Source organism: Zosterops lateralis (genome assembly GCF_965231275.1).
Source record: "Zosterops lateralis genome assembly, chromosome: 1".
NCBI lineage: Eukaryota > Metazoa > Chordata > Aves > Passeriformes > Zosteropidae > Zosterops > Zosterops lateralis.
Window position 1 is genome coordinate 42787803 of NC_139762.1, and position 15268 is coordinate 42803070.

The 15268-nt window shown below is 36.6% G+C and overlaps 1 protein-coding gene across 1 annotated transcript in view; it reads right to left on the minus strand.

Annotated features, from left to right (window-relative positions):
• The window catches only part of OSBPL10 (oxysterol binding protein like 10), a gene marked incomplete at its 5' end in the record, with an annotated part of 111691 nt that overhangs the window by 73585 nt on the left and 22838 nt on the right, over positions 1-15268 (minus strand). The window contains 2 exons of the mRNA XM_083871826.1: positions 4130-4209; positions 5947-6128. Coding sequence (XP_083727952.1) covers positions 4130-4209; positions 5947-6128 — 262 coding nt within the window. The remainder of the gene's footprint in view (positions 1-4129; positions 4210-5946; positions 6129-15268) is intronic.

The window sequence follows — 15268 nt, forward strand, 5'->3', positions numbered from 1 at the left end:
AAGACTATCTGACAGCATGGGAATTATTTGCCAGAGAACACTTTTCTTTTACTGCTTTTTTTTATCATTACCATGTAAAATTTAATTAAAACAAAGTCAGAGCCTTAGCTTGTGTTACATCCATTCATTAACTGTACTGCTCACCTTTGGACCATTCATTAGGATGCAACTAAATTTACTGTTTAGTATACAACTTTTTCTTTTTTCAATCACTTCTCTATTTAATTTCCTCCACCACTGCAATCCCCAGCTGAAGCTTTAAAAACAGTCATGACAGCAAGTCAGTCAGTAGCATTTTGAAGCAGTCAGTAGCTGCAAAAAAGAAAGGAAACTAATGCTGATCTAGATCCAGAGCAGCAAGAAGGAATGCTCTTCTCTGAGTATTTCACAAAAACAGTGACGCAGCTTCAGCTCTGAAAAACATTCTCCAAATTATTGTGTTTTTCTATACATTCCCTCCCAATAAAAATGTGTTCTCTCTCCAGCATGAATGACCTGTTGCTAAGAGTTACTATGCTGGTGTTCTTGAGAATCTTCCAAGCGCTTGCCTGGTTATCCCATTTTTATTTTTTATTTTTCACATTTAAACTATATTCCACTTGCATAACATGAAATATATATCTCACTGCATATTTTTCATTTCCCATTCTACCTCATTCAAGTGTATGACTACTAAAGAACAGCTGGAAATTTCTCCTTCTCAGTATTCTGGTGAAAAAGGTGAATTTAAGCTGCAGAAGAAGCTGGGAGCAAACACTCAGATTCCAACTTTCCAGATGCTGTTCCCAGCAGAGATAGAGCTTGGATTCTGTTCAAATTCCAGAAACTCAGAACACATGAGTATCTGCCTATTCCTAATAGCACAATGAGAGACAGATAACTTGCAGTTTTCACTTACTACAGCCCTTAAAGTATACAGAGAGGCAGGAACAAAGAGACCCAGCCCTGCTGCAAGAAGAATAACAAATCACATCATGACAGTCCTACTAATGGCAGAGCTATTTAAACAAAACCCAAAACCACAGATTTTTGTCAAGTCCCTGATTATGTAAAAGTAAGCCAAACATACACCCATCACTGTGTCACTAAAGATCTTTCTAACTAATTCCAGACACTAAGCTAAATACAAAAGAAGGCTGTAGCCTCTTTTCTTAAAGTGGCTAAAAATAGCAGAATGCTATTTTATGTAGATTTAAAATATTCTAAAGAGCATGTTTCCACTCCCATGCTAATAATCATTTAGTATAAAGTATCATCATCTATAAGAGAAAGAAAAAAAAAAATCACAAAGAAATGAAGCATTTCTTGCTTCTCTTACGTCCCACCAGGCAGTGGATATAAGTAAGAAACTCTGAGGAAAAGGGAAAAAAAAAAAAAAAAGAAAAGAAAAAGAATAGAAATACTTTTTTTTTTCTAGTTTCTGGAATTTCTGTGAAGGATTGCTACCTTGTAAACAATATCTGAGCTTCAAAGTCTAATTATTGTAGCATTCAAGCTTTTGATCCCTTTCTTTTATAAAGAAAAGCAGAGAGAAGTTTTAAAACTTACTTGTAGATGAAATTCAAGTTAGCCCTATATGCAATGCTAAAGCCAAGTCAAATATTCTTCTCAGTTAATACTCTAATACTGAGAAGATAGGAAAGGGAAAAGAAAAAAAGCATATTAAAGACAAGAGATAAATCTTTTTCACAAGAAAGGTTTCCAGGAACAGGTAAGCACAAAATTGTTTCAAATACATTCCACTTCTGGAGTAAGAAGCAGAGTCATCAGTGGTCTCATATGAAGCACATAAATTCCCAACAGTTTATTTTCTGGATTGTTAGCTATAAAAATACAGAACATAGATATTCTCTATTTGCTCTATGGCTTACAAAAGCAGAGAATTAAAAGTGCTTCACTAACAAACATTTCAAGTGAAAAGTGACCTAGCCTGATTTGCAACACAGAACAGAGAAAAACAGTTTTCTTCAGCATTTCTATTTTATACTCAACAGATTTAAGCTAATTAAAACATATCTATTCCAAAATACACCTACCTATACTCTAACTTCCTATGTTTCTGTAACTCATCAGTCTTTAAGAAAAATGCAAGAACCCTCTTCCTACTATCTGAAACACTCTTTCATTTAACTCCTCTACATATGTCCACCATCCCCCAAGTTAAGGAAATCCTTTTACTTTCTTGCACAATGAACATAGGAACTAGGAGCAAACCACAGCATTGTTGGTCACTATGCAAGAATAGAAGTAGTCCAGTGAGATGCCCCCCATTCTAAAACTGGTTCCAAAAGTTGTGCCTTAGATCTTCTGTGACAGAAACTGACTTTGTATTTACTAGCCTCCCACTCACTGGGTCAAGACTTTCTAATAAAATTTTGCTTTTCAAATGCTTTTCAAATCTATAAACATTTTTGGCATCCAACGCATCCCAAAATATTCTCCACTTTATATTCATGTCCTTTGGGGGCTTTTGTTTTTTGTTTTTTTGTATGGCCTGCCTTCAACTCCTTTCTTTGAGGCTCCCCATACCAATATTATTATTAACATCTACTATTAATAGCTAGCAAATACTTCCTATTCAGCCACTGCAGAGCACTTACTATACTGATTTTTCCATTCTTATCACCAGAAAAAAAAGACTACAGTGAAGTCAAATTTCATCAGACAAAGTTCATCCTGTACAGAAGAATAACAAATACAAGGAAAATTCCTTCATTTTCCCCACTCCAATGTTTCATTTCAGAAATGGAAGGGGACTAATAAAAGTATTCATTACAAGTATTTGACAGAGTTAGAGCAGTCTAAGTACTATTATCCCGCTTTTTCCTGATAATTTCTAAAATTTTGTTTGCTTTCCTTGGACCACTACTAATTGCTGTTTATTTTCATTGTTATAACACCAAGATTTTTCTCTTGACACACGAATTAATTCAGAACAAAATACAAAGATACTACTCCTGTAGAAAGAGCTCAACACAGAAAGGTAGTCTGAACAGAAATTATTACTAAGTGCAACAGTTTTTACCTAAGCAGAAAATATGATCCCAACTTCAGTTCCACAAATATCAGCTTCAGCTAAATTATTGCCATTCTAAATGAGATTTTGCTATTAAAAGAGAATAATTTATCACAAGCAGGAAAAGAATAAAAAACAAAGCCAATATTAAGAAATATTATGAAAATAAATATAGTGTAGAAGTATAAGAATTAGTATGCAATTGCACAAGTTTCCAATATCATATATATTGAACAGCAATTTTGCCACCTCATCGCAATTAAATTATAGATGCTAAACACTTAAATGCATTTAAGAAGTGACCAGAAAACATACTGAGGAATAATTCCTTGATGGCAATTGAGTATAAAAAGTTGGTATCACAATCTGGCACAGGAGCTGCAAATGAAAAGCAATTTTAAGAGCCCCCTGGTTGAGTAGAGTTGCACATTTCTGAGTAGTTCTGGGCCACATCCATATACAAACTATATGGAATTCCAATGTGTAAGAATTTTAAAAGTACTGAAATACTCAAGCTACTTAATTCTCCTTCAAAAAGGGTTTTATTTGTACCACAATTCATGCCATTTTTACTTGGAGATCAGAGACAGCCTCAACCCATCATTTTGCTGTTGCTCTTTTTACCTGCCCAAAATATTTAGCTGTTTGAGGACAAAAATTGTGGACAATTAGTTCCAAAGAAAAGTAAATAACATAAATCTTCATATGATGAGCTCTTTCCAATTTAGTAAAGAAGACGAAGAATGACTGCTGCTAACATCTATGTGGAGCTTCCTATAATAAAAGTCACTAAATTGTATAAAATTAAATAAAACTGTATTAGTTAATACTTCTAAATACTAATCAGGACATCACATGGTATTTGTTAGTAAACAGTTGATTCAGCCACTCAATTAACCATGCACTTCACTAATTTGTCATAAATAAAAAATGTTTATTTATTCAGATTGCCCAAACCGATTTAAGCCTGCTCCAGTTAGTGACTAATGACAACTTGCTGCTTTTATCCAAAACATCAACCCACTAATTACAGCAGCCAATCATCCAGCCTATGCTGTTCTTCACCTACTCCACTTAAAACATAACAGTTACTTCCCACTCTTAATTATTTACCTTAGAATCACTTTCCCTGTGATGTTTGGCACAGGATCGAAGCTGAGTTATCCAGTATTGCTTCTCCTTTGCATCAGCAGCTAGAACAGAAACAAGAAAATGCAGGCTATCACACACAAATCAATACTCTTTTTTCACAAGAGGTGACAGAGCAGGGCAGAGGGGTAAAGATTAATTATTGATTTGGATGCAGTATAAATCCTAATTTATGCTACATAAGTACACTTAAGTTTTTCAGTGCAACACATCTAAACCTGTACTTAAGAGGCCAGTTGGAAGAAATAAGCTTCTGAGTCTTCTTCATAGTTACCTCCTCCACAGGTTAGCAAAAGCAGAATGACCTACCTCAAGAAGATGTTCTTGTTCAAAATTTTTCATCCACTTTTTGTTTTACTTGTCTGTCTTTGTGATGGACAGGGATCACACCACAGTATTTAAATCCATAAAAGCTCTATACATCAGGTTGTCAATCAGCTACCAGACAAGCTACCAGCTCCCCAGATACTTAAGTGCTTCTCTTTTAATGGAGTTCAACTCAATCTCTATCTAAACCCAGTCATTCACATGCAACTTAAAGAAACAGGAATAAAAATCACAATTTCCCCCACACACCTTTAAAAATCAGCTTTAAAAATTATTGAAGAGTTTTTCTGCTCTCAGATGGCTCCTGTGTAATATAGTAAATCTGTTTAGGAGAGAGGCTTTTTTTTCCCTTAAACTACTACAGGAATCCTCATTAAGAATGGCAATACAGAGTTGAAAATTTCAGTAAATATTTTCTCTTACTTCCTCTGCTATTGAGTATCTTAATGATTATTGACTCAGCATAAAAATTGTTTACTGATTTTAATCAAATTCAGAGCCATCATTAAATTAAAAGCAGCATATTATAAGCATTTGATAATTTCAAGTGATTGGAAAAGCATAATGAAACAACAAGTGTTCATGCTTTCTAGCTGTGCAACTTTCAAAGCATTTTAACAGAAATTCTCCCTGGTTGTTTTTGAATTCAGGTCTATGTATGAAAGAGCAATACACTGCACCACAAGGGACTCCTGCATGCTCAGTCCTGCTGGACAACTGATTAACTGTGGTTAGAATAAAACTAAGAATACTTCTGTCATTCTGCATTATGTATTTTTATTTTTTTTTTTATAGCAGTCTATTTTTTCTAAATTAGTTTGATGTGGAAGCATCATGATCAACCAATCATACTAAAAATACCTTAAAATCAGAACACTGTCTTTTTTTTTCTTCCTTTTTTGTAAATATTCCAAAGTAACTCCTATATACCCTATATTGTCTGTCTTACATTCGGAAACAAAGGAAAGGAAAATTTTATATTACAGGTGCATTCAATTACTCAAAGGCTGATAAGAACATAATATCTTAGCAGCCTCTTACTGGCATTTTTCCCTCCTCTGACCCATCATCAGATTCATTACTGCACATTATCTGCAGGATGGTGGCAGGGAAGAACAGTACTAGAAAACAAATGTTATGCTGTTTTATGACAGCAATGAAAGCAGCATTTTCCTCCTTTGGAAGCAAATAAGATATAGCATTCGATCAAAATGCCACAGTAACAGATTACTGAAGCCACCTTGAGGTACCTTCCAGCCCTGAAGTCATATGTACCTAACTCCAGATTACTCCTCCACCGTGTTTTAAAACACAGTGTGTAATAACAGAGCTGTATAGCCACTACTTTCTGACAGCACAGGGAAGTAAAAGAGAAACGAGACATGAGAAAAGAGATGCAAAAGTGGGAGTGGAAGAGAACAACAACTCAGCTGTCACTGTGAGCAGCACTGTACCTCTTAACTTGTACATCTCTCCATTAGCAGAGTAGACCACCAACATGTGTGGCACTTCATCGCTGGGCGATATTATAGCTCCAGCTAAAGACAAGGCTCCTCGTGGCTTTGGGCTCTGGTTTTTAGTTTGTTCATTCATGAAATACTGCAGAATCCCCGTCTCAAAGTCCAGCACAAAGTACCTGTGGAAAGAAATTACAAGCATATAGTATTTCCACAGAAGCTTTTCATGCATTTACCCAACAAAGGGCACAGATTGATCTTAAATCAAGACCATGAATATATAACTGAGGTTAAAGTAATTTTTGTAATTACAATTTTGTAAGGTATTGTTATTAGGCTTGGTTTTTCAGGTGTAGATGATCTATTCCTCTATTTGTAACATAAGCCATTTCATAATAAATCAACACCTAGGACTGAAAGATCATACAAACAAAAAATAAACTAACTGGGTTGCCCAAGTGCACTAACTGAAAGTGAAGGTATTTCAAAGTTGATGTGTCAGCCTCAAGAGTTGAAAACATTTCTTTTTTTCCATAAATAAACCCATCCTTGACAACAGCACAGATCCTAAATTCCATTTCCCTCTGGAAAGCTTCTATGCTATACACAGAACAATTATTTAACACTAACCCTTGACCAAAAGGAACAGACAGCAACCTCCTGGCTCACATGAAGGTCAGTCTACTACAACCCTCAACAGACTAGAGTGAAGATCACACAAATGCAGGTTATCCCCCTTAGCTGCTTCTAAAAAACCACCCCTAACAGTCTGGCTAATCCCACTAATATGGGCATTTGTAATACACACTATTTGTGACTGTTCCTCTAAGATAAGATTACCACAGGTCACATGAATTTGTGTACAATATTTCAGAAATTGTGATTATTTGGACTTCTATAGCTTTGTATATCCCAAATTTACTCATTACCACATTTTGTCTTAGCTCTTTCACTATATCCCCATATGTAGAACATCTCCAACCTTTCCCATCACAGAACATTTCCAGGATTGTCTCCACAGCCTGCAGCTATTGGTGGTATCTGCTCCTCTCTTTATTCACACTAAATAAAGCTGGACATGATGCACGCAGTTATTACCTAAGATTTACTGAGTTTCGGACATTTTGTTTGAGACCCCTTTCTTTGCTGCAGTTATACTTAACTCTCCCCTGCTGCTGCCTTCACTTCAAAGCAAAGATTAAATTCTCTTTCAATTGTCACAGATTAACAACTGCAACCTGTCCCCTGTCCCAAAGAATTTTAAGTTAGTGCATCACTACACCCTTCACTTGTGCCCTGACTCTATCTCCCACAAGCACTGCTGCATCCTTTTCCTCAAGAAACAAATGGAAAGCCTCCTTTTTGTAATCACCTAGCACATCACTTCACCTTCCCTCTACAGGTTATCTTCGACACACAGGATTAGAGGAATGGCAAGCTGAATGACAACCACATTTTCAATAGTAATGTTAAAAATAAGGATGCCCTAAAAGGAAACTGCCAAAATTTCAGATTACCTTACTGACTTGTACCAGTTCATAACCTTCCAGTTGTGTTTGACTTTTAGATGATTTTACAATACTACTCTTCCATTTAAAGAGCATTTTTTCTCTTCAGATTGCTTAGTAGGATAAAATTATGCACTTAACTGCAGGGGGAAATGTCAGACCTGGAAAACTTTTTTAAGTCAGACTTGCCTATTTCATAGTAAATTTTAATTTTGCTTATACTCATTTTTCCAGATATTTTGTGAATATCTGCTACATACTCAAGAGAAAAAGCAGAGCACTAGACAGAAGCAATGCCATGCCCCTGAGAAAGCTACTCAGCGGCTTGACCCTAGAGCTAATGCTTCTCCCCATCATCTCTGAGCTCAACAAACAAGTCTAGACTTTATATGCAGTGATGTTCATTCCGAGCTTGTGCCATTCTCATTATAATTTCATTGTCCTTTTATTGTTCAGGCACAAATAATTTATTTCAGCCTTTGTTATCTGGCCATTTTTAAATCGATTACTACTTTGGAAATCACCATTGTGGTGACTAAAGTATAGCTCTACAATTAACAAAAGGAGGAACAACAGCTGGAGTAGAAAAAAAAGGAAAGAAAAGGAGAGCCAAGAAAAAGGCTCTTCTTCTCCTATTAAGACCAAAGGATTTGGGGAAAAAGGTTCCTCAGAGTCTATTAGAACAGAATCTATTAAGTTACATAAACACTGCAAGCTCTTCAGCTCAGAAACGTCTGCATGCCAGACCAGCAAAGCACTCCCAGAATGACTGTAAACTCCACAAAAATGGGCTTTCCATTGGCTTAAAGCTACCCTAGGGAAGGAAATCAGCCATTCAAGTACAGAATATACCTTTAGCAACATAATGACATCAGACAGCAGCAACTTCTGCAAATTCCCAGACACAGAGAGAGCATCCTTCCACACCCTTGTTATCACTGCTACAGCAGCACCATTAACTGGATTTCTAGCTAACCACAACCTATTGTGTACAGTCTCAGAGAAACAGAACATCATCACTGGCCTTGTACCTTAGGGTTTTTGCGATGAGGTCCTAGAAGCTCGTAAAAGTAAGCAATGTTTCCAGTAGAAATCAAGCAGTAATTTTAAGAAAGAAAAAGATAACTAGTTCTCACAAGCCCTCACATCACCCCCAAGTATCCCGCCTTCTTTCTCGTCCCAAAAGAACCAAGAACTTTTCACAAGTGTCTTGGCCATGATATTGTTCACATCATACAGAATCAAGCATTTTCTTTTCAAAGGTTATGGTTTGATGTGCAACTCCCCTCTTCACCTTTCACACAGTGGTATGACAGAACAAGGCAAGAATAAACTGCACAGACAACTATAGCCTTACAAAAGAAGCAAGGAGATAACACACTTTGAAAACTCCTAAAAGGATAGAAAAAGCCAGGAGAAGGAATAAAGAATTAAATGTCAAATCAAGCAGTGCAAGGCTTCATACAAAGGAGGTGGAGGAGGGAGGAACACAAAGAGACAGGAAAAACAGGAGCAGCTTTCAAAAACATTTTCTCGCATCACAGACCAAATGATGACCCAGTTCAGACCATCACAAAAACACAGAAGAAATGGAGACCAGAGTCTTTCATTAACTGAGGATGGAAAAGCATTACACATATAAAGCAGAACAGAAGAGAAGGGTACGTGTCCCATTTTAGAAGCGCTGTGCAGCTGAATCAAAAGGACAGAGATCTCTTTTAACTTCTAAAAGTCATTTGTTCTGCCCATCAGGAAAATAACAGCACTAATCTCTCTACAACTGATTCATCTTGCCACCTCATCCTTATTTCTCTACTGGCCTTGCTCACATTTACTCATATTTCTGTAATTAAATCCCAGATATCAGTGATGAAAACAAGCATAATCTTTAGAAAACAGTCAGACAGAAGGTAGTAGAGCCCAGGTATGTCATACTTCTCACATAAAAAATTAGTGCTATAGAGAAATTGTGGAACAATTGTTACTGAAAAACACTTCCAAAAGACAACTGAATTTTTCTGTTATTCTAAAACCAGAATAACTTTTTTTTTTAATTAATAGTCTTTAAAAGTGTCCTTTTAGAGGTAAGGTAAAAAATCACCACTTAAGCGTATTTTAAGCAGTTTTAACTGCTAAAGCACAGTTCAAAACAGACATGCAAAATTACAGGCAAGAAAAAGCGGGCTACTTCACAAAAGAAAAGCCAATGGATTTCTTTACTTCAAATCCATCCGGAGACTCAAAGCTTCCTGATCCTCTGGCCCAGCTTCCCTTAAGCTCCTGAGATCCATTAGGATACTCCCCCTCTGCCATTCCTATCAAATGCAGAGCCATTACCAACCGACATCAATTACAAGCGAAAACATTCACCACACTCTGCAAAGCTGAAGTCTGACACCACCAGAATTGTTACATTTTAAGTCACCCAGGAGTTTGTCAATATGACCTGAGGAGAGTTTATTTCTCTTTTACTTCCTATATTTCAAAACTAATGCCCTCTCTGCAAAAATCCTAAGTCTTATAAATTCTACAACTGTCTTGATTAAACACTTGTGTTTCACCATGCCCTTCATCCATTCACTCATCATTCATAGCCATTTAAAAAAAATTAAAATGTCAAGCAGGACATGCACGATATGCTAGGAAGTGTAACGTGTTTCCTTCTGAATTCTTAGAAGGGAAGGGTAGTAATAAAGTATTTCAGCTGGGTTTGCTTCCACTAATATGAGCATTTATTAGAGTAATAATTATAACAAGTCCATATAATTATATAGTATTACAATAATTTATTATTAGTTCCCTATTCAAGAAGACTTTAAGAAAAAGCAATGACTATGCTTTAAAGAGTGATAAAATGCAGGTAAGTATAGCAGGAGATGAAAGTGCTCTACCACTAGAGCCTGTCAACAAAAAACAGCAGCTTAACAGGTCCTCCGTGAGAAAAACTGACATTTCACCAGCATAACAGCTTTGAGGCAATAAAGGATTTTTTTTAAAGATTTTTAAAGCCACACATAAGTATCAGAAAGAAGCACATGATACGAACATTTCCCATGTAATTTACTCACCTCATTAGATTTAAGAATTTTAATTTTCCCATTTCCAGTCAAATTAATCATTTCCATATTCTCCAGTGGAAGTGAATACTTAGGTAAGTAAATAGTAAAAAATACGTCACATTTCTATGTATTTCATCATTCAATTACACATCATAGCGTGGTGCCCTGCTCCTTGAAGCTGTCACTTAGATGTGAACCTGCAACGCACCCAAAATTATGCTCCCAGCAGAAAAAACACCTCGAAACAAGTTTCTTCTCTTCCTCCCTTATTCTGAACACATCTCAGAAACCAACCATCTGAACCCATGTTTCCACTACTCTGTAATCCCAGGAAATTTTCAATGTAGGATTGCTAAATCTTTCCATTGTGTAATGCATTCCTAACAATTTGAATACTCCTCACACCCTTCTTTCCCACTTAAGTCAGTTTTCTGGACTAGATTTTATACAAATTCCAGTTTGAATCCACAACATGACAGAAGTTTTTTATAGACATTTGCAGCTGGACAAGTATAGTCCCAGTCAAATCTTCAATTTCTGACTCCATCTTCTAGAACAACCTCAACTCTTTTGGAAAGCAGCATTGTATTAATTATGTCCTTGAGTTGGCAGTCTACACTGGAGACCATGCTTCATAGTTGGACTCTGTCTAATCCCAGAATTTATGTTTAAAATTGGTATGGATGTCTGAATACTGCACATTAGCACAGACAAATCCTTCTGACTGAAGACAAACATCTTCCAATTTTTCATAATTTCCAAACAATAAAATTATTTTCATTATATTATGACCTAACACAGCAAGTACACATCCAGTACTTCTGGATGGAGAGGAATAATGGGTTATTTCTACATCAGGCTAGCTTTGTTTCACCTTTTTGGAGATTTTTTTTTCCCAGCTACTTAACTCATTGATGCATAGAGGAACTTTTCTTTTTAAAACACCACTTTAGGTCTTCTGCAGACATCTTTTCCTCTAAATCAGTCTCATAATACATACTTTATGATCTGTTTTTTATTTTGCTTTAGCCATAAAAATGCAAATTGTTTAAATCAAATACACTTATTTGAAACAGGACAGTATTTACACAGATTTAAAAACCTGATAGGCAGCATCACCTTCCCTACCACATTGGAATAGTAATAATTCATGTATTTTCCCTTCTCAGACTGCTGTATTCATGATTCCAGACAATGTGACAAATACTATGCTCTATTCCATACTTCAGCACCAAATTTACTCAAGAACAGACGCAGCTCACAACAGGAATTTTACTACTTTCTCCTTCAACCACTGTTCTCAACATTTCTGAGCTTCCAAACACATTTTCATTTTCCTCCATTCCAATCTCCCCCAGTCACTGTCAGCACATATTCTTCACTGATTCCCTAACCCTCTAAAGGAAGATTTTCAAGAAGGTGGCATCAAACTATTCTGTGATTTTCTACCTTTTTTTTTTTAGAAGTAGTTTTAAGATAGGTAAGAACTGTAGGATAGAAAGTAAATTAATGTGTCAAAGAAAAGCAAAATTTATGGCTCCACTAACTGAATGAGATGTCACAGACAAATATCTCATTTTTAGGAAACTGTATCTTATTAGGACATCCTGAACACCACATTTATACAACTGCTTCTTTATTTTTTTTTTTTTTCTCTTTTACCTTAAACCATAAAATTAATGGAATTATTCAAGCCAATAAAGATAAAGCATAGCACACACACATTCGACAGCCAAGGACTTTATTATTAAAAATTATCTCCAAAGTTGCCATGAAAAGACTGATGATCAGGAGAAAATCCTCACATTTCAGTAACTACCATCCTTTCTGCACTGAGGTTCCTCAATTTATCATTTTCTAACATAAGAAAGCATTGAGAACTACAGTATTCATTAAAAGCTTTACTGACTTTGAGCATCCCTGTATGAAAACTGAATTTTTAGAACAGTAATTTTTTGGCATTATTGAATTCAGTCAAGACGAACTACAATTTGCTGGATACTTTCAGAGGTGCTCTGCATCTAAAATGAGGTTAAGAAACAGCGGAAGTATTATCCACAGCTAACAGATGAACAACTTGTTTTTGCTGCTCAGGCCCCTCATGACTTTAACATCCACAGAATTCTCACAAATAAAATATTAAGAGAAATCTCCTTTCCTGTTTTGTCAAGTCCCAGCAAGCCCTCTTTATGAACCAGAATGTCACTTCTTTCTCAGAGAAGAAACAACTGCTACCGACCAGCTCATCAGGTCACCAACCTCTGCTTACAATGCCAACTATTTTCAACTGTCTGAACTTCTCTGCAGTGACAAATGGATATGTTGCCCAGATTTTACAGAAAATGAGTCTACAGTAAGGATAAACATTAAAAATTGCTCAGGGGTTCCTTTTTAGGAAAGAGGGAGGAAGAATAGGCCTAAAAATAATGCCTCCATTTGTACGCATCAGGCTTTGAATTCACGGAGAATTGTGGAGATAATAATAACATTCATTATACTAACCCATGCTTCAGTACAACATGGCCATGCTGAGGGGCAGCAATCGCAGATTAGGGACAAACATAAACAAAAGTTACACAGCTGAGTTTGATACCATTAACAGCACCTACAGCCCATCACACTGGCTGGCTACCCAATGCTGCTTCGTGTCATTTAGTAATCCTTACCACCTTCCTCTTCCTTGTTCAGAATTCACTACTACTTAACAATTAAGCAGACTCAAAATTTTGTACTACAGGTCAAGAGAAAAGGGACACAACTGGGAGAATAAATGGGCTGCTGCAATTTTAATTCTGGAAATGTTATTACCCAGCTCAATTCAGGTCACAGATTAAAAACAGAGCTTCCAGGCAGGAAAATATGCTTTCTTTCATAAGAAAAACAACAAAGACTTAAAACCAAACAAGAACCAAGTACTTACGTGTCATTTCTAATGATCTGCATGTAATGAAAGGATGTTAATCTTTAGAAAGACAATTCTGTGAGATTCTAAAACAAGATCAAGGAAACACACACAAGAAAATCAGCTGTACACACACCAACTTCATTCCCCATCTGAGGGAAGGCAGCGCTGTGCATGACACAAGGTTCAGTAGCTAAATTGGTTCTCACTAAAGCCAAGGCCACAGGAGCTGTTTGCAATCATCTGGACACCAAAACGAAGGAAGCTGTCTGGTTCATCTTCTCCCCATCCCACCTTTCCACTTTATCCAGAAGCAAGGCTTTGCTCCTTTGAGAAAGTAAAATTACAGACACCTACTTTGCAGTCTGTATGGACAACTGCTTCTCTGCTCCAAGCCTATGTGAAGTATTGTCCTGTCTCAACTAGCAATAACAATCCCACCAATAAAAAAGGCGGCTATCAGAAATCAAGTGCTTCACTTTCTTGTTCTCTCTAAATCTAGCTAAATTGGGCTTTACATTCAGATGTTTAGCTTCCACCTAGTCATCCTCAAGAGGATGCAAAGAAGTAGAATGCATGAAGTTAGTCAATGTGATAAAAATAGGGTAAAAATTCGTGTATAAAATAATAATTCGATGTATAATGAAACAAAGCTAAAGTAAAATTGTAAAATCCAATAGAAGGGTAACCGTTCTCTCTCAGTCTGCTAATCTCAGTTGAAAAGACAGGACGAAGGTCATCAACTTAGACAAAAGACACTGGCCAACCCTGATAAGAATCACTTCCTCACCAAGGCAAGGAGAAATTCCTTCCTGACGACGATGCCAATTTCACCAACCTTCTGGTGCCACAAGCGGAATGAAATCAACATAAGACGGACTTTTGGAATTGACATAAGAAAGGAGCCTTCCCGGAATGAGACAACTAGACTTAATGAGGTCCGGGAGGGCCATCGAAAAGAAATCCGGACTATTCAACCCACCTTGGACACCTGGACTGCCTAAGGGCAGAAAATTCCTATAAAACGGTGGACTGAGAGCTGCACTGGCGTGGACTAGGGCGTCTGGTACATCGGTGCGGACCTCTATCCACCCAGCGCGCGCTGACAATTTCCTATTATTGTGGTTTTTCTCTTTTTCAGGTGCTCGATATTCTGTTATTAATAAATTGTCATTTATTAACCTGAAATTTGCCTTTGCATTTATAACAGTCAAGGAATATTCTAGTTGCAAAGTACCTTAAGAATACCCAGAGAAACAACAGTTAGAAGAACATACTACCAAACCTGGTGAGGGTCAGTAAGTAGATGACAAAAACAAAACTTGTTTTCATTTGCATACAAATCACCTACCAAAAAAAAATCCAAAAGCAAAAATACACAAGCTCCCCCAAACCTAAATACTGGGGGGAGAGGGATAGACATACTAGAAATCAGAAAAAAAAAAAAATCTGAGTTTCTTCCCAAAAATAAAGAAAATGTATATATGTAATGAGACAATCAATTATACCTAGCTTGTAAAAGAAGCTTTTACACACTAATATTTGTAAATCCCGCTAGTCACATTAGCAGTTATCAGAACTGCTGCCTAGCAAACAGCTGCATTACCTTTAAACAGCTTTACACACCTCCCAGAATTATACCAGTTACGCCAGGAATCTTAGTGCCTATTCTTTTCTGTAACACAAAACCCCATCAAAATTGCAAGCGATACAGCAATATTCGACCTTCTGAAAAAACATGTCACTTTTTTGCTTGACACTTTCTGTAATACATTTCAAAAGATCTGACAAGTTTGACAAGCACACTTCACATCAAAAATTGCCTGGTGCCCAGCATCCCTTCATCTTTC